The sequence below is a fragment of the Nerophis lumbriciformis genome, linkage group LG28, assembly GCF_033978685.3.
Source record: "Nerophis lumbriciformis linkage group LG28, RoL_Nlum_v2.1, whole genome shotgun sequence".
NCBI lineage: Eukaryota > Metazoa > Chordata > Actinopteri > Syngnathiformes > Syngnathidae > Nerophis > Nerophis lumbriciformis.
The window spans coordinates 17,783,067-17,803,979 of NC_084575.2; the positions used below are offsets into that span (position 1 = coordinate 17,783,067).

Consider the following 20,913-nt stretch of genomic DNA (forward strand, 5'->3'; position numbering starts at 1 on the left):
AACCACAACAAAACAATTGCAAATGAGCCGTCGGCCCTCAGACAGAGCGACTCCAAAACCAACAAAGGATGTAATTGCCGAAAGAAACCTGATTGCCCCCTCAACGGGGGGTGCTTACAAACATCAGTTGTCTACCAATCTAAGGTAATACGCAAGGACATTAACACATCCGACACATATGTAGGATTAACCGAGGGAGAATTCAAAACCAGATGGAACAATCACAAGGCTTCTTTCAGGAACAAAAACCTGCGAAATACCACAGAACTCAGCAAACACATTTGGGACCTCAAAGACAATAATGTTGAATATTCAATAACATGGCAAATTCTTGCATCCAGCACACCTTACAATAGTGGTAATAAAAGATGCAACCTATGCTTGAAAGAGAAACTGTTTGTTATTTACCGTCCAGACCTGTCATCCCTCAACAAGCGCAGCGAAATTGTAACAACATGCCGCCATAGACGGAAACACCTCCTAGGTAACACATGAGCCAATCACCACGCCCCTAGGCCAGCCTGTACCCACCCACTCTGTGCCCTATATAAACCATGGTATGCGAATGCTCCCATTAAAATCTCCTGACGATTGAGGGTACCCCCCCTCATGAAACAGGCCTGTAGAGATGAAATAGTCTTGTGATTTTTTTCCCACACATACATATATATATATATATATATATATATATATATATATATATATATATATATATATGCGGGGTACACCCTGGACAAGTCGCCACCGCATCGCAGGGCCAACACAGATAGACTGACAACATTCACACTCACATTCACACACTAGGGTCAATTTAGTGTTGCCAATCAACCTATCCCCAGGTGCATGTCTTTGGAGGTGGTAGGAAGCCAGAGTACCCGCAGTCACGGGGAGAACATGCAAACTACCATTATGTATTGTTTTCATTTATGTGTTTTCATTGTGAAATATTTGTTTCTATGTCTGTACCTTACTGTAATGTTAAAAAGATGATTTCCTTTTTTACATTATTTTTTCTTTTTCTTTTTTTTTTTTAACATGTCCAAAATAAACTACTACTACTAACTTGTACAACATGTAAAGTACGGAATATCAGAAACATTTAATCATGTAGTAAGAAATATCACCTAACATCTACTTGCCAACCCTCCCGAATTTTCCGGGAGACTCCCGAATTTCAGTGCCTCTCCCGAAAGTCTCCCGGGACAACCATTCTCCAGAAAATCTCCCGATTTCCAGCCGGACAACTATATTGGGGTCGTGCCTTAAAGGCACTGCCTTTAGCGTCGTCTCTCACCTGAAAAGGAGACTATTATATATGTCTCCGTTATCCATAGGTTTATCATAAAGTAGGCAGGCACGGAGCTATTTCTCAGCGTGTGTTTATTCCAGCCGGGACGTTAATACACTGACACACAACATCCGGATTCCCATCATGCATTGCTTCAAAACTACGGCATGCTGTAATATCCCAAATTTCCAGCCGGACAAACAATATTGGGGGCGTGCCTTAAAGGCACTGCCTTTAGCATCCTCTCACCTGAAATGGAGACTATTATATATGTCTCCGTTATCCATAGGTTTATCTATAACCCATAACACGGTGGCCGAATGGATATAGTCACTCATGAACGGTCAGAGAAGCACAAGGTGGCGGCATTGCCGCGGCAACGCAGTATCATGGGCCACCTTGCAAGCAACATTCCGTTCTCATTTGCGGATGTTTTCAACAAATCCGTGAAGGATATGTTCCCGGATTCAGAGATCGCTCGCCAGTACTCAAATGGCAGAACAAAAGCTACTCAAATAGTGAAAGGTAAGTGTTATTTTTTTTTCAAGTATGCAGCAAGTACAGTACAGTTAGTGTTTTCATTGCTGTTTACTGTACTACAAATCCCGTTTCCATATGAGTTGGGAAATTGTGTTAGATGTAAATATAAACGAAAAACAATGATTTGCAAATCATTTTCAACCAGTGTTCAGTTGAATATGCTACAAAGACAACATATTTGATGTTCAAACTGATAAAAAAACATTTTTTTTGCAACTAATCATTAACTTTAGAATTTGATGCCAGCAACACGTGACAAAGAAGTTGGGAAAGGTGGCAATAGATACTGATAAAGTTGAGGAATGCTCATCAAACACTTATTTGGAACATCCCACAGGTGAACAGGCAAATTGGGAACAGGTGGGTGCCATGATTGGGTATAAAAGTAGATTCCATGAAATGCTCAGTCATTCACAAACAAGGATGGGGCGAGGGTCACCACTTTGTCAACAATTGCGTGAGCAAAATGTTTAACAGTTTAAGAAAAACCTTTCTCAACCAGCTATTGCAAGGAATTTAGGGATTTCACCATCTACGGTCCGTAATATCATCAAAGGGTTCAGAGAATCTGGAGAAATCACTGCACGTAAGCAGCTGAGCCCGTGACCTTCGATCCCTCAGGCTGTACTGCATCAACAAGCGACATCAATGTGTAAAGGATATCACCACATGGGCTCAGGAACACTTCAGAAACCCACTGTCAGTAACTACAGTTGGTCGCTACATCTGTAAGTGCAAGTTAAAACTCTCCTATGCAAGGCAAAAACCGTTTATCAACAACACCCAGAAACGCCGTTGGCGTCGCTGGGCCTGAGCTCATCTAAGATGGACTGATACAAAGTGGAAAAGTGTTCTGTGGTCTGACGAGTCCACATTTCAAATTGTTTTTGGAAACTGTGGATGTTGTGTCCTCCGGACCAAAGAGGAAAAGAACCATCCGGATTGTTATAGGCGCAAAGTTGAAAAGCCAGCATCTGTGATGGTATGGGGGTGTATTAGTGCCCAAGACATGGGTAACTTACACATCTGTGAAGGCGCCATTAATGCTGTAAGGTACATACAGGTTTTGGAACAACATGTGTTGCCATCCAAGCAACGTTACCATGGACACCCCTGCTTATTTCAGCAAGACAATGCCAAGCCACGTGTTACATCAACGTGGCTTCATAGTAAAAGAGTGCGGGTACTAGACTGGCCTGCCTGTAGTCCAGACCTGTCTCCCATTGAAAATGTGTGGCGCATTATGAAGCCTAAAATACCACAACGGACACCCCCGGACTGTTGAACAACTTAAGCTGTACATCAAGCAAGAATCGGAAAGAATTCCACCTGAGAAGCTTAAAAAATGTGTCTCCTCAGTTCCCAAACATTTACTGAGTGTTGTTAAACGGAAAGGCCATGTAACACAGTGGTGAACATGCTCTTTCCCAACTACTTTGGCACGTGTTGCAGCCATGAAATTCTAAGTTAAATATTATTTGCAAAAAAAAAAAAAAAGTTTATGAGTTTGAACATCAAATATCTTGTCTTTGTAGTGCATTCAATTGAATATGGGTTGAAAATGATTTACAAATCATTGTATTCTGTTTATATTTACATCTAACACAATTTCCCAACTCATATGGAAACGGGGTTTGTATATACAGGTAAAAGCCAGTAAATTAGAATATTTTGAAAAACTTGATTTATTTCAGTAATTGCATTCAAAAGGTGTAACTTGTACATTATATTTATTCATTGCACACAGACTGATGCATTCAAATGTTTATTTCATTTAATTTTGATGATTTGAAGTGGCAACAAATGAAAATCCAAAATTCCGTGTGTCACAAAATTAGAATATTACTTAAGGCTAATACAAAAAAGGGATTTTTAGAAATGTTGGCCAACTGAAAAGTATGAAAATGAAAAATATGAGCATGTGCAATACTCAATACTTGGTTGGAGCTCCTTTTGCCTCAATTACTGCGTTAATGCGGCGTGGCATGGAGTCGATGAGTTTCTGGCACTGCTCAGGTGTTATGAGAGCCCAGGTTGCTCTGATAGTGGCCTTCAACTCTTCTGCGTTTTTGGGTCTGGCATTCTGCATCTTCCTTTTCACAATACCCCACAGATTTTCTATGGGGCTAAGGTCAGGGGAGTTGGCGGGCCAATTTAGAACAGAAATACCATGGTCCGTAAACCAGGCACGGGTAGATTTTGCGCTGTGTGCAGGCGCCAAGTCCTATTGGAACTTGAAATCTCCATCTCCATAGAGCAGGTCAGCAGCAGGAAGCATGAAGTGCTCTAAAACTTGCTGGTAGACGGCTGCGTTGACCCTGGATCTCAGGAAACAGAGTGGACCGACACCAGCAGATGACATGGCACCCCAAACCATCACCCAACCATGCAAATTTTGCATTTCCTTTGGAAATCGAGGTCCCAGAGTCTGGAGGAAGACAGGAGAGGCACAGGATCCACGTTGCCTGAAGTCTAGTGTAAAGTTTCCACCATCAGTGATGGTTTGGGGTGCCATGTCATCTGCTGGTGTCGGTACACTCTGTTTCCTGAGATCCAGGGTCAACACAGCCGTCTACCAGCAAGTTTTAGGCCACTTCATGCTTCCTGCTGCTGACCTGCTCTATGGAGATGGAGATTTCAAGTTCCAACAGGACTTGGCGCCTGCACACAGCGCAAAATCTACCCGTGCCTGGTTTACGGACCATGGTATTTCTGTTCTAAATTGGCCCGCCAACTCCCCTGACCTTAGCCCCATAGAAAATCTGTGGGGTATTGTGAAAAGGAAGATGCAGAATGCCAGACCCAAAAACGCAGAAGAGTTGAAGGCCACTATCAGAGCAACCTGGGCTCTCATAACACCTGAGCAGTGCCAGAAACTCATCGACTCCATGCCATGCCGCATTAACGCAGTAATTGAGGCAAAAGGAGCTCCAACCAAGTATTGAGTATTGTACATGCTCATATTTTTCATTTTCATACTTTTCAGTTGGCCAACATTTCTAAAAATCCCTTTTTTGTATTAGCCTTAAGTAATATTCTAATTTTGTGCCACACGGAATTTTGGATTTTCATTTGTTGCCACTTCAAATCATCAAAATTAAATGAAATAAACATTTGAATGCATCAGTCTGTGTGCAATGAATAAATATAATGTACAAGTTACACCTTTTGAATGCAATTACTGAAATAAATCAAGTTTTTCAAAATATTCTAATTTACTGGCTTTTACCTGTGTGTGTGTGTGTGTGTGTGTGTGTGTATATATATATATATATATATATATATATATATATATATATATATATATATATATGTATATATGTATATATGTATGTAGTATGTTTAAATATCAATCAATCAATCAATCAATGTTTATTTATATAGCCCTAAATCACAAGTGTCTCAAAGGGCTGCACAAGCCACAACGACATCCTCGGTACAAAGCCCACATAAATATAAGAAATACTTTAATTTCAGTGAATTCCAGCTATAGCGATACTCCTCCCCCTTAACCCCGGCCCCCGGCCTCGCCCACCTCCCCCGACCCCGCCCAACCCCCACCCCCCCAATCTCCCGAATTCGTAGGTCTCAAGGTTGGCAAGTATTGTCAAAGATCGGATCTTTGACAATCAAAGCATGATCTTAACGATCGACATTTTGTGTTATTAATACATGAAACTGCTGTCTAAAGATAGAAGTATAGTTCCTCTCGTCTAAATGCAAGTGTTCCTCCTGTAAAGCAAGAATACAAATTCTGTATTCCTACAAAATAGAAAATATGGCAAAACACCAACGTACTGCACTTATTTTTTTTAATTCTCTTTAAAAACATGTTAATATCCTTTTCGTCTCGAGCTGTTTCAAAAAGCGTAATGTTTAAAAAAAGCATTTCATTAAAGCAAATAATTGTGCAGTCATCATCTGTCTAGAGTCCACTTATTAATGACGAAAATGTACATCTTTCTGTGATTAATCGTGATTAATTTTAAGTTAACTATGGACAAAATGTGATTCATCACGATTAAATATGTTATACCCTCTTCTTTGTGTTGACTTCTAGAAGCAGCAGTTCATCCTTTGTTCATTCAGCTTAAAAAAAAATAGGGTTGTGAATCTTCATGTGTCCAAAAATAGTCCTCTTTGTTGTTTGTTACCAAGTCCAAGTCAGCCATGAGTAGAACACATACAAGCGTTTTGTTTCCGGAAGTAGGAACACACATTTGTTGTTGGAAGTGCGCTTCTATGGAAACAGAAATCAACACGCGGAAGAAGTCAGTTAATTAATGATCAAAATATTGAACATATTACATATTGTTATGAACGTGTCTGCTACTACATTATATATAGACTTGTGGTGTGTATACAAAACGTTGATGGAGGGTTTTGAAGTTGTCTTAGATGGCTTTGAAGGCTACAACGGTGACTCCCAATAGCCGTTTTTGTCTTGCATAATGATAGTGAACAATAGGCAAAAGTGCAGTTCCCCTTTAAATCGACAATACAGTTTGGTACAAGCTGAAAACAAAGCAATGCAACTATGCAAGCTCAACAATGGCTCTTATGCTGCTCGCTTAATGCTTACAAGTACATACAAAGGACGACCCAATTAACGAAAGTTAGCATCACACTCATTATAAATTTGTTCAATTGTTTAACACATTGATAAAATTTACATAAAACGCCAAAATGCATTTATAAATGATAAATGGGTTGTACTTGTATAGCGCTTTTCTACCTTCAAGGTACTCAAAGCGCTTCGACACTACTTCCACATTTACCCATTCACACACACATTCACACACTGATGGAGGGAGCTGCCATGCAAGGCGCTAACCAGCACCCATCAGGAGCAAGGGTGAAGTGTCATGCTCAGGACACAACGGACATGACGAGGTTGGGAGTAGGTGGGGATTGAACCAGGGACCCTCGGGTCGCGCACGGCCACTCTTCCACTGCGCCACGCCGTCCCTAACCAAACGCTGTGGAAATGAATATTGTCCACTAGCTTTTTATTACTTAGTCAATCTGCTGAAAAGACCACTATTTAAATGGCAAACATTGGCTTTGACATATTTTGTACGCATAATTAAACAATAATTTCACAAATTAATTCCTACTCTGTATTAAATATAAGATACATATAAAACAGATACAACCGTTCTCATTACTCTTAATGCAGAGTCTGCACAAACGGCAAGTTTTTTTTCATTGCCTTGAAAAAACAATGACAAAAAGGAACTTAATATTTGTGATAAACTGCACATAATAGAAATAACCAATTTTTAATGTGATTCCAGTTTAATTGTGAAAAGTAAGGTCAGCTTGGAAGATAACATAAGATTATATTTTAGTCTGTTAGGCTCTCTTTTCCCTATTACCATATTTTTCCATTGGGACACTATTAAACTTATTAGGCATTCAGTAAAAATCTTTGAGATATTCAAAGTCCACAATAAAATGCATCATCAGCATCATTCTGGTAGCATACATGGTTCTGGTAAAATTGTCTTAGAGGCAACATGTAAATAAGAACAATATTCCTAAAACCGAATTGGAGGGATGATAGCAAAAGGGCATCCTTTTCAAGCGAGGGATCATTGATGAGGATCTGTAGAGAAGAGAACAAACAAACTTTAAGTCAGAAAGGATGAGAGGGTCCACGGCCTGCAGAAATTGAATCCTCTGCAGCGTGTATATTGTATGTCTTTGTGTTTATGTGCGCACATTTGTGTCTTGCTGCAAAGTTAATTGAGCTTAGCGCGAAAAGTTCTACAGTCTGTGTTCAGTCACGTTCATAAATGACACTTGAGCTGGCGTTCACGGGGCTGCAAAGAGGCTTATGGGTTGCATCGTCGCCTGGAGGGTTTGCTCACGAAATGGTTTTAGGATTGAGAGGTGCACAGCAAGTCTTAAGATGAGTCCTCAACGGTCTCTTTAGAAGCCAATAATACAGATAAGCTTTTATTAATTATTTGTGGTCTCTACATTATCTGTTACGTCTGCACACCTTCTCAGTGTAATTTGATCTAATTCAAAAGTTTTAAAAAATCCACAAAAGTCTTTACAGTAGTTATATTCTCCACTCTTATCTGTCCTTCCAGTAATTCAACAATTATTGTATACACAAAGCAGGGACAGTAATGTGTAACAATAAATTAAATCTTGTTCAGTCCTTCTTCCAGGTTCTGTCTCCAGCGCCAAGTAAAACACAGTATTTTTGTTTAAATCCTATGCTTACAAGGAACACTTAAAACATTAAAGTGAAGTGAATTATATTTATATAGCGCTTTTTCTCTAGTGACTCAAAGCGCTTTCATCGTGTAAACCCAATATCTAAGTTACATTTAAACCAGTGTGGTGGCACTGGGAGCAGGTGGGTAAAGTGTCTTGCCCAAGGACACAACGGCAGTGACTAGGATGGCGGAAGCGGGGATCGAACCTGGAACCCTCAAGTTGCTGGCACGGCCACTCTACCAACCGAGCTATACCACCCCAAAACATTGATATCACATTTGTAAAAACATTGCAACTTTTACCACAACTTTCTTAAAAAGCTGCTACGAATTCAGGCATTTGGAGGAACTGTATAATAGATGCCGTGTTTGGGTTAAAAAAATGGGAATTCGTAGGAAACTATTTAAACAAGAGGGGGGTGGGCAAGCAGGTAAAATATGATAGTGTTGACAGGTATGCCAAGGGGACGAAATAGTTTCTAAGGCCGTCTGTGGAACAAGTCAAAAAGACTTTTCGGAAAAAACTAACTATACTGGAATTTACTTAAATTTATTTCGAGATGCTATTGTACACAAATGGACATTTAACAATTAATTGCCAAGCTTATTTTAAATCACTAGCTAACTATTTTGCAAACCAAAACCGCCGCACCTACCAAGGCACAACACCGCTTTATTACAAAACTGAAATTAGTTTCTACCTTGCTACTTAGCTAACAAGAGTGAGACGAAGTGGTGTGAAAAAAGACTAACTATCATTTTAGCCACAGTCAGCCAGCTAAACTTCGTCTACATCAATTCAAGTACGTTTTAAAGCAGCGTCAATTTGCAATGCTGTTAAAAAGGCACAAACGCGAACACACAGACAGGCAGGCACAAATGCGGAGGAACTATCATAAGATTAAACATAAAATCTATTAAATAGCCAACATTTTAAGAATCAAGCAAATACAGAATTCTACACATTGAGTCTATAAGAGTGCTAAAACTGCCAAAAGTTAAGCAATAGTCAACATATTATGCAGCTTTTTAAACATAACAAAATGCTTTTCTTTTTGAGGAAGTTAAGAGATTGTGTTTTGTTTGTTTTCATTGCTGCTATTTCAATTGTTTTTTTTTTCAATACATAAACAAGGTTAGTTGTTTTTTTCAGCACTTTGCCTTTCCTTTCTTTTATATGGACACCATTTCAATAGTCATTTTAATTTTGTAACAGCTGAATGAGCATCACAGTTACAGTATAAATCAATATATATGAATGAATTAGTCATCTTTCTTGTTTGTAAGCACATGCCTAAAATAACTTAAGCTGCATTTAGAAGTCGATGGAAAAATGAGAGCCATTAAATATGTATACGCTTTATTATCCTATTATTTGACTAATCGTTAAAGGGGAACATTATCACAATTTCAGAAGGGTTAAAACCATTAAAAATCAGTTCCCAGTGGCTTATTTTATTTTTCAAAGTTTTTTTCAAAATTTTACCCATCACGCAATATCCCTAAAAAAAAGCTTCAAAGTGCCTGATTTTAACCATCGTTATATACACCCGTCCATTTTCCTGTGACGTCACATAGTGATGCCAACACAAACAAACATGGCGCATAGAACAGCAAGGTATAGCGACATTAGCTCGGATTCAGACTCGGATTTCAGCGGCTTAAGCGATTTAACAGATTACGCATGTATTGAAACGGATGGTTGTAGTGTGGAGGCAGGTAGCGAAAACGAAATTGAAGAAGAAACTGAAGCTATTGAGCCATATCGGTTTGTACCGTATGCAAGCGAAACCGACGAAAACGACACGACAGCCAGCGACACGGGAGAAAGCGAGGACGAATTCGGCGATCGCCTTCTAACCAACGATTGGTATGTGTTTGTTTGGCATTAAAGGAAACTAACAACTATGAACTAGGTTTACAGCATATGAAATACATTTGGCAACAACATGCACTTTGAGAGTGCAGACAGCCCAATTTTCATCAATTAATATATTCTGTAGACATACCCTCATCCGCTCTCTTTTCCTGAAAGCTGATCTGTCCAGTTTTGGAGTTGATGTCAGCAGGCCAGGGAAGCTAGGGTCGATATTCTTCTCTTGATCATCTTCGGTGGCATAAGGGACGGTGTGAGCCAAGACATCCAGGGGGTTTAGCTCGCTCGTCTGCGGGAACAAACTGCCGCCATTGCTTGCCGTGCTACCGAGGTCCTTTGTCCTTGAATTGCTCACACACTCCGGCAGATTCGATGGGGATCTGGCGGCAGATTTCTTTGACTTTATCGTTGGAAATGCATCTAGTTTGAGTGTCGCAGGATATCCACACATTCTTGCCATCTCTGTCGTAGCATAGCTTTCGTCGGTAAAGTGTGCGGAACAAACGTCCAATTTCTTGCCACTTTTGCATCTTTGGGCCACTGGTGCAACTTGAACCCTGTTCGTGTTGTTACACCCTCCGACAACACACCGACGAGGCATGATGTCTCCAAGGTACGGAAAACAGTCAAAAAAACGGAAAATAACAGAGCTGATTTGACTCGGTGTTTGAGAAAATAGCGGATTGCTTCCCATGAGCGAATAATAGAAAGGTGTTTAATTCGCCAAAATTCACCCAGTTAGAGTTCGGAAATCGGTTAAAAAAATATATGGTCTTTTTTTCTGCAACATCAAGGTATATATTGACGCTTACATAGGTCTGGTGATAATGTTCCCCGTTAAGATAATCGTTGACTAGTCAACTATCAAAATAATTGTTTATTTGCAGCCCTAATGTAGAATGAACCATTAGTGATAGATAGTACAAGGTGTCGGAATAAATTAGTTCTGATTCTTGCTACTCCTTTTCAGGCATGTTGAACTGTGCGATGTGACCCTGTGATGTAATGTAACTTGTTAAGCATGTCTGAAACAAATTAACTACACCATACCCTATAATTACATGTGATATGTATTGTCTTGTTGTGGAGAACTGTTTGGTTCCACAGCAGACATGCTGGTGCCAAGTATTTGCTGGTGTACAGTAATTTTTTTTTAAATAAAGCAATAGATAGTCTTTTTTACAGTTACAATATACATGAAATAAGAAGCATCACACACCTACACACACTAAATTATAGTGTTTATTCACTCGCCATGGAAGCTTTGTGTAAAACAAAATGTATATGATGTTTTAATGCGTCCTTCTGTCTCATTACTGTCAGGAGAATGTTATAATTAACCAGACCAGAGTCCTGAGGGAGGTATAATCAAAGTAGTTTATAAGCTGTTATAATGCGTCAGGTTAAACACAATTATGCATTTTAAAAGAATGACTTTTAAGAGCACACCAGCACGCTGACAAAGTCTCTGTGTTTTTCATTTAAATCAAAGGCTACGATAACCTAAATGATCTTAATTAAAAGTTAATCATTTGTTATTTGCTTTCACAGTCACCTGTGTAGTTTAAGAAAAAAAAAGATTCACATTCCAAAAGACAACTGATTGCAGCAAAGCAAGAACATACAATATTACTGTAAAACAGGGGTGTCCAAACTACGGCCCGCAGGCCACATGCGGCCCACCGGAGTCTTCAGAGCAGCCCGTGAGACGTCACAAGTCTAACAAGAAGATTGGCCCTCGGCTATGTTTTTGCCTAAATTTAGTCCACTGTGCACTGATTTGGAAGTTTAACAAAAAGATTGGCCCTTTGCTATATTTTTGCTAAAATTTAGTTTCCTGAGCATTGATTTGTCGTGATATGCACACCTTCTTCAGGGCGATGATAGAATCAATGATTATTGACCACAAATTTCGTTTGAGAGCATTTTGAACAGAGCATCAATATATATGACCCAATCCAGACAACTATCTCCACTCATAGTGTAAATTAACTGTAACCAACAAAGTCAACACACAGTTGCACATAACACATCTTCTGCTTATTGAACTTTGTGGACATTATAAAATACATATATATATATATATTTAAAAATTACACATATATAAATCTATTACAGTGCATGATGGGTGATATGCAAAAGACTACTTCCCCATGTTTGGCGCATTTTAGCTGCTTGATATTTCTAATTGATTACAAAACTTTACGTAAAGTAAGTAAACAAGGTAGGAGTCAAACTTTCACATACTCTTAATATTCAAAGATTTATTATTTATACTTCATATTGCATTGTTGTCATGGTCTGATGTGGGCGGAGGGGGTTGTTTAAGTTATGTGTTGTTGTTCAGTCTGTTATAGCTTGCTTTAATCAATGCAAACTGAGGTGTTTTTTTTGGTACAAAAGATTGTTGTTACATCACAATCAACGCTCTGCTGTGTGGTAAAAAAAAAAGTGTTGTAATGTGTTTATTTGTGTATGCATGTGTGTGTGTGTGCGCACACGCATCTATGTAACAGTGTACCAGCACAGTTTGTACTGTATTTTTACATGTTTGGCAAACTTCGCTCTTCAATTTTGTATGAAATTAATATGCAGACCTAAAGCGTTGCAATCACAGATTGCATGCAAAAACAGCTGTGTAAACGTGAAGATCACTCTGAGACAGCACACACAGTTGTAATTAGGGATGTCCGATATTATCAGCCGATAAATGCTTTAAAATGTAATATCGGAAATTATCGGTATCGGTTTCAAAATTATCGGTATCGGTTTCAAAAAGTAAATTTATGACTTTTTAAAACGCCGCTGTGTACACGGATGTAGGGAAAAGTACAGAGCGCCAATAAACTTTAAAGACACTGCCTTTGCGTGCCGGCCCAGTCACATAATATCTACGGCTGTTCACACACACACACAAGTGAATGCAAGGCAAATTGATCAATAGCCATATAGTTCACACTAAGGGTGGTCATATAAACAACTTTAACACTGTTACAACTATGCGCCACACTGTGAACCCACACCAAACAATACTGACAAACACATTTCGGGAGAACATCCGCACCGTAACACAACATAAACACAACAGAACAAATACCCAGAATCCCTTGCAGCACTAACTCTTCCGGGACGCTACAATATACACCCCCCGCTACCCCCTACCCGCCTCCACCTCAACCTCCTCATGCTCTCTCAGGGAGAGCATGTCCCGAATTCCAAGCTGCTGTTTTCTGGCATGTTAAAAAAAATAATGCACTTTGTGACTTCAATAATAAATATGGCAGTGCCATGTTGGCATTTTTTCCATAACTTGAGTTGATTTGTTTTGGAAAACCTTGTTACATTGTTTAATACATCCAGCGGGGCATCACAACAAAATTAGGCATAATAATGTGTTCATTCCACGACTGTATATATCGGTGTTGGTTGATATCGGAATCGGTAATTAAGAGTTGGACAATATCGGAATATCGGATATCGGCAAAAAAGCCTTTATCGGACATCTCTAGTTGTAATAGGTAATATAAAAAAAACAACTGAAGTTAGTGTACCACTACGACTTATGTTTGAAATTATTAACACATTACCGTAAAATATCAAATAATATTATTTAGCTCATTCACATAAGAGACTAGACGTATAAGATTTCATGGGATTTAGCGATTAGGAGTGACAGATTGTTTGGTAAACGTATAGCATGTTCTATATGTTATAGTTATTTGAATGACTCTTACCATAATATGTTACGTTAACATACCAGGCACGTTCTCAATTGGTTATTCATGCGTCATATAACGTACACTTGTTCAGCCTGTTGTTCACTATTCTTTATTTATTTTAAATTGCCTTTCAAATGTCTATTCTTGGTGTTGGGTTTTATCAAATAAATTTCCCCAAAAAATGCGACTTATACTCCAGCGCGACTTATATATGTTTTTTTCCTTCTTTATTATATATTTTCGGCCGGTGCGACTTATAGTCCGAAAAATTCGGTATATACATTAGGGCTGTCAAGTGATTACTTTTTAAATCAGATTAATCACACTCTAATTCTGATTAATCACAGATTATTATTTGCTTATTATTTTTTTAAATACCCTAATATTTGGGTACAAATGCAATTTTGTTGTCCGAATGTCATATAGGAACGATTTCTAAATGTTTTATTGGACTGCAAGTAACTGATTTGCTCAAAACTTACAGTTGACAGTAAGTATAGTAAGAATTAACTGCAGATTTTTGATTTTTTTGTCTTAAATGTTAATATTTCCTGCTTAACCAAACATGAAAACAAAATAATCGTCTCTGTTGGCCACTTAGTTATTACAAATACCGGTACTGGACAAAGTGCGTCCCTTGACAGCTCAATACGGAACGAATACTTTTGTTTCTAAATACGGGGCGATTTCTTTTTTCAAAGGATGTTTGGCAACCCCATTTCATGCTTGCGGCACCATCATCACGTTCATGTTTCGCTTTAGGATGCTATTTTAAAGTTGATGTGCGCCAATAAGAAAGTTTGTCTGTGCAATACTAATTACCTTAGTTTTATGTAAAGTTCCATTGAGGTTTATTTTGAAGCGACAGTGGGTGCAGAAGACATCACTCTAACTATCATTGGTGTGTGACGTGATCACTCCTTGCACAATGCGCGCTGCCTTCAGGCGTAGGTCAAAACATACGCTTTGATTAATCATCATTAATTTATAGTAACACGATACATTTTTTTATTAATCACATGTGTTAACGCGTTAACATTGACAGCCCTAATTTAAATGTATCATATGTATATAATATATTAATATCTTTTTTTTTATATATATCCATCCATCCATCCATCTTCTTCCGCTTATCCGAGGTCGGGTCGCGGGGGCAGCAGCCTAAGCAGGGAAGCCCAGACTTCCCTCTCCCCAGCCACTTCGTCCAGCTCTTCCCGGGAGATCCCGAGGCGTTCCCAGGCCAGCCGGGAGACATAGTCTTCCCAACGTGTCCTGGGTCTTCCCCGTCGCCTCCTACCGGTCGGACGTGCCCTAAACACCTCCCAAGAGAGGCGATCGGGTGGCATCCTGACCAGATGCCCGAACCACCTCATCTGGCTCCTCTCCATGTGGAGGAGCAGCGGCTTTACTTTGAGCTCCCCGCGGATGACAGTGCTTCTCACCCTATCTCTAAGGGAGAGCCCTGCCACCCGGCGGAGGAAACTCATTTCGGCCGCTTGTACCCGTGATCTTGTCCTTTCGGTCATAACCCACAGCTCATGACCATAGGTAACGTAGATCGACCGGTAAATTGAGAGCTTTGCCTTACGGCTCAGCTCCTTCTTCACCACAACGGATCGATACAGCGTCCGCATTACTGAAGATGCCGCACCGATCCGCCTTTCGATCTCACGATCCACTCTTCCCTCACTCGTGAACAAGACTCCGAGGTACTTGAACTCCTCCACTTGGGGCAGGGTCACCTCCCCAACCCGGAGATGGCACTCCACCCTTTTCCGGGCGAGAACCATGGACTCGGACTTGGAGGTGCTGATTCTCATCCCAGTCGCTTCACACTCGGCTGCGAACCGATCCAGCGAGAGCTGAAGATCCTGGCCAGATGAAGCCATCAGGACCACATCATCTGCAAAAAGCAGAGACCTAATCCTGCAGCCACCAAACCGGATCCCCTCAACGCCTTGACTGCGCCTAGAAATTCTGTCCATAAAAGTTATGAACAGAATCGGTGACAAAGGGCAGCCTTGGCGGAGTCCAACCCTCACTGGAAACGTGTCCGACTTACTGCCGGCAATGCGGACCAAGCTCTGACACTGATCATACAGGGAGCGGACCGCCAAAATCAGACAGTCCGATACCCCATACTCTCTGAGCACTACCCACAGGACTTCCCGAGGGACACGGTCGAATGCCTTCTCCAAGTCCACAAAGCACATGTAGACTGGTTGGGCAAACTCCCATGCACCCTCAAGGACCCTGCCGAGAGTATAGAGCTGGTCCACAGTTCCACGACCAGGACGAAAACCACACTGTTCCTCCTGAATCCGAGGTTCGACTATCCGGCGTAGCCTCCTCTCCAGTACACCTGAATAGACCTTACCGGGAAGGCTGAGGAGTGTGATCCCACGATAGTTAGAACACACCCTCCGGTTCCCCTTCTTAAAGAGAGGAACCACCACCCCGGTCTGCCAATCCAGAGGTACCGCCCCCGATGTCCACGCGATGCTGCAGAGTCTTGTCAACCAAGACAGCCCCACAGCATCCAGAGCCTTAAGGAACTCCGGGCGGATCTCATCCACCCCCGGGGCCTTGCCACCGAGGAGCTTTTTAACTACCTCAGCAACCTCAGCCCCAGAAATAGAAGAGCCCACCACAGACTCCCCAGGCACTGCTTCCTCATAGGAAGACGTGTTGGTGGGATTGAGGAGGTCTTCGAAGTATTCTCTCCACCGATATTTATATATTTTTATATATATATGTATATTGTTACTGTACATTCTATCCGCTTTTGGCCCCCGGCCACATTTTTTTTAGCCCAATGCAGCCGCCAAGTCAAAAAGTTTGGACACCCCTGCCATAATACCTCCATCAAATGCCTCTCTTAATGTATTTGAGTTTGTGGTAAATAATCTCTTCTCTGTCTGTCTGCAGTCTCCTACCAGGTGAAGCAGGGGACATGTGAGGTCGTGGCTATCCATCGCTGCTGTAATAAGAATAAGATTGAGGAGCGTTCCCAAACTGTCAAGTGTTCCTGTTTCCCCGGGCAGGTCGCTGGCACCACCAGAGCTAGACCCTCATGTGTGGAAGGTAAACACAACTTTACAACACCACTAGTTATATGACTCAAGTAAAGGTAAAAAGCGAAAAAATAAATATTCAGTGAAAAAACTACTGAAATACTGAGTAACTGATTAGTAATTTCTGATTTATTTATTAGCTATTTTTTAATGGTATTTGCACTATAACCATAGCTGGTTTGTGTGCGCGAGTTATCGTGTGTGTGTGTGTGTGTTCCTGTATTTCTACCCTTCTTGAGACATCAGTAAGGAATAAGGAATTATTTATCGTTGTTAATTGATTCCGGGCCTGACCAAGGCACATTATTAAAGCCCTCTAGACTTAAAATAACACCCACATAGTCACCTTTAGACTTGTTTCCTCCAATTTAGTAATGCTGCCTGAGACTGAGCCAATCAGTGGCAGCACGCTCTGATTGGTTTGCTCTCATCTAGTGGTCAATACTAATGTAGTAGTGATATTTTTAGTTCATTAAGCCTTTGTTATGCTTGAAAATGCTTAATTTAGGGCAACAAATATTTAGAATTGTATTTTAAAAAACAAGCAAGGGTAAACGGTACCACGATAGATGCACATTTTACAGTCACTTATAACTGAGCTGTTGCCATATGCACTGTTAAAAAAAAAGAAACATCTACAATTTACTGCAACGTTTTCTCTAGCTGGAATGAATCTCAATGTAATGGAGTAAAAGTGGTGTTTTTTTCCCCAAAAAATGGTCACATAAAAGTAAAAAGTATTATTCAAAATACTCCTACAAAAACAAAAGGAAACTGTAATGGAGTAATTGTAGATATATTATACCAAATATGATACACTATACCAAATAGTATATACAGGAGTGTCTGGGTTGACCTCTATTGCACAATGTTTTGGTTTTTGACTGAAATTTTTGACAAAAGTTTGCCCTGGTTTTTGTGTGCTGTCTCAGTTATCATGCCGCCATGTATCATTCCGTGAAATCAAAGAGTTCCACGCGTTCGTGACTCACTCTCTGTGCTTCTTTTATTAAGAATGACTGCAAAATAATCCACCACAGGACTAAAGAAAGTTGCGAGTTGTAGCACACTCCTGACAGTGAGGCATGTTGTTCCGTAAAGCCCTGTCTAGCGCATGTTGATGTAAATAAAGTTGTGCGTTCTTGGATATAATGCAAGTTTATCTTTGATAAAGAAGGCGAGAAACAGCATTGAATTCAATAAAGAACTCAGCGCAAAGTACAAAGGTTGCGTCCCCTTGGCTGTTTGTTTTTTAATAAAGATAAAAGGGGTAATAAATGTTAATGTATACATTTAATCCATCATTTATACATATTGTATTGTTTCCTGCATTTATAACTGTAATTATTCCCTAATAAAATGTGTTTCATGTTAATAGTTTCGGTGTCTGGAACAGATTCATTGGATTTACATTATTTTTTGGTGATCTTTTTTCGTGTAATTCGGTTTTCGGCAGGCTTTTAAGAACGTATTACTAACAAAAACCGAGGTACTACTGTACTGTGTATATATACATACAGTTGAGTACATCCTGGTGTGTTATTCAATGCCAGACCTTTGCCAGAATGGTTTTGAGTATCATCATAATTCTAACTTTTAAGATACATCTAACAGTAACTCAACAAAACCAAATGTGTTCATTCGACTTAAATGCCAGTGATGCTATACCTTCATTAGGCCAGTAGAAGGTGCTTTTCCCATTCAAATCACAACCTTGTTCATGTTAACACCCTTTTCCCCCAATAAAGAACTAGATTTGTTGTTTAACCTCTCTGATGAGTTCCTGAATGAGCGCAGTGCCTTGATAATGATGAAATCAGGCAACCATAGCAACAATGATTGTTTGGTAATGGAATTTGGGATAAATAAGGAGCAATGTGAAATTTGGTTTAGACTTGACCAAGTTTGCTAATAGGAAGGAACGATAGCGAATAGAAGCAAATGCACTAATAAGAGGGATGAGTGACTAAAAGTCTCTCAGTGATAATTACTTGTAGATTGTCTTTATCACTCCACCCTTGCAAATGCATGCCCACAAAAAAGTCTCATTGCACGTGTTAGCAAGGGCTTTCATTTTATCCAAATCTCACGGCCTCTCAGTTCTGACTTCCGTGCTCAGCAGCACTCATCTCGGGAGTCACGCATGACCTTAGAGTTCACACTTACAAAAGATCCCACCTCAGCACACACCCACCTGCATACACCAGCGCCTCTCACGATCTTCGCTGATGGAGAGAAACAAACCTAACTCTGTTGCCAGCCTTTGCAGAATGACTGTGGTGTAAATGGACTTGCATTATTGATGTGGCTGAAAGAGGAGTAAATGGCAGCGGGTCCCATTACCGGCTGCAGTCTTGCGAGGCCCATTACTGTGGGCCAAACTATTTTCAAATCAGCACAATTTGTCTCATATTTGTTTATTTTTCTTAGGACTAAAACGACCGCATCTTGTTTTTGACTTGTATCTTTGTTGCCATGCACCTGGGGATACGTTGATTGGCAACACTAAATTGAGTTTGAGTTTGAGTTTATTTCGAACATGCAAGCATACAACATGATACATCACAATCTCCAGTTTCTCTTTTCAACATGTTCGAAAAAGAGTAGGAAGAAGCAGAGCTTATTTAATCCTACCCCTTTTCTTTTACATAACAGTTGCTAAAACTTTTGTTCACTTCCTGTTCTCAATTTATTCACAATATACTCCATAAGTAATCACAATAAAAATAAGTAAATAAATAATAATTGGTGAAGTAAGTTACATTTCATATGTTGAGATAAGTAAGATTATTTTGTGAGTGAAAGAATGAAAGAATGGATGAGTTAAATAAATTCAGAATGTTTATCATGGTTCTTCTTCTTTTTACTTTGTAAACACTTTAAGTTTGAAGAGTTTCTTGAAGTGGATCATATTAGTACATTGTTTGATTGCTTTGCTTAATCCATTCCATAATTTAATTCCACATACTGATATACTGAAGGTCTTAAGTGTTGTACGTGCATACAAATGTTTTAAATTACATTTCTCTCTAAGATTATATTTCTCCTCTTTTTTTGAGAAGAATTGTTGTATATTCTTGGGTAGCAGGTTATAGTTTGCTTTGTGTATAATTTTAGCTGTTTGCAAATTCACTATGTCGTAGAATTTCAGTATCTTTGATTCAATAAATAAAGGATTTGTGTGTTCTCTATATCCAACATTATGTATTATTCTAACTGATCTTTTTTGTAACACCGTTAATGAATGAAGTGTACTTTTGTAATTATTTCCCCATATTTCTACACAGTAACTCAGATATGGTAACACTAGTGAGCAGTAGAGAATATGAAGTGATTTTTTTGTCTAGAACATGTTTTGCTTTATTCATTATTGACGTGTTTCTTGCTACTTTATGTTGTATATTTTTTACGTGAGATTTCCAGTTCAATTTATCATCAATCATTATACCTAGAAATTTGGTTTCATTTACTCTTTCAATTTCTATTCCGTCTATTTGTTTTTGTGTTTGACTTTCTCTTCTACTGTTACCAAATAACATTATTTTAGTTTTACTGAGATTCAACGATAGTCTGTTCTGGCAAACCATCTTTTTAATTTGTTAATTTCTTCTGTTGTTATTTGTAGTATCTTCTGTGTGTGAATTGGCCCTAGTGTGTGAATGTGAGTGTGAATGTTGTCTGTCTATCTGTGTTGGCCCTGCGATGAGGTGGCGACCTTGTCCAGGGTGTACCCCGCCTTCCGCCCGATTGTAGCTGAGATAGGATCCAGCGCCCCCCGCGACCCCGAAGGGAATAAGCGGTAGAAAATGGATGGATGGATGGATCTTTGTTGCCATCTGATCTCAACTCTATTCGTTTTCTTGTTTCTTCGACAAATAATTTTTGTAGGTGAATCTGATTTGTTTTAGAAGCAGGGCTAATGGGAATCCCCACAAATAAACTGATTACATGTGTGACTGTTTCCACCTCAAAGAAAAGGGCTAAAACACCCAGATAAACAAATAAACACGGTAAACTTAAGTTTAATGCTGTGGTTCTCAAACTTTTTTCACCAAGTACCACCTCAGAAAAATATTGTTTGTCCAAGTACGACAATAATGATCAACATTAAAATACAGTAGCATAGTAGGTCTTAGTATTCATTAAAAACAAGGCAGAGGTTTTATTTAACATGTGTATTTAA

General features: G+C 39.6%; 1 protein-coding gene across 8 annotated transcripts in view; it reads left to right on the top strand.

Moving 5' to 3' along the window:
* tafa4b (TAFA chemokine like family member 4b) overlaps positions 1–20,913 on the top strand; it is a 159,311-nt gene that overhangs the window by 99,859 nt on the left and 38,539 nt on the right. For all 8 annotated transcript variants that reach the window (XM_061923810.2, XM_061923812.1, XM_061923809.2 and 5 more), the window contains one exon: positions 16,585–16,740. In XM_061923810.2, coding sequence (XP_061779794.1) covers positions 16,585–16,740 — 156 coding nt within the window. The remainder of the gene's footprint in view (positions 1–16,584; positions 16,741–20,913) is intronic.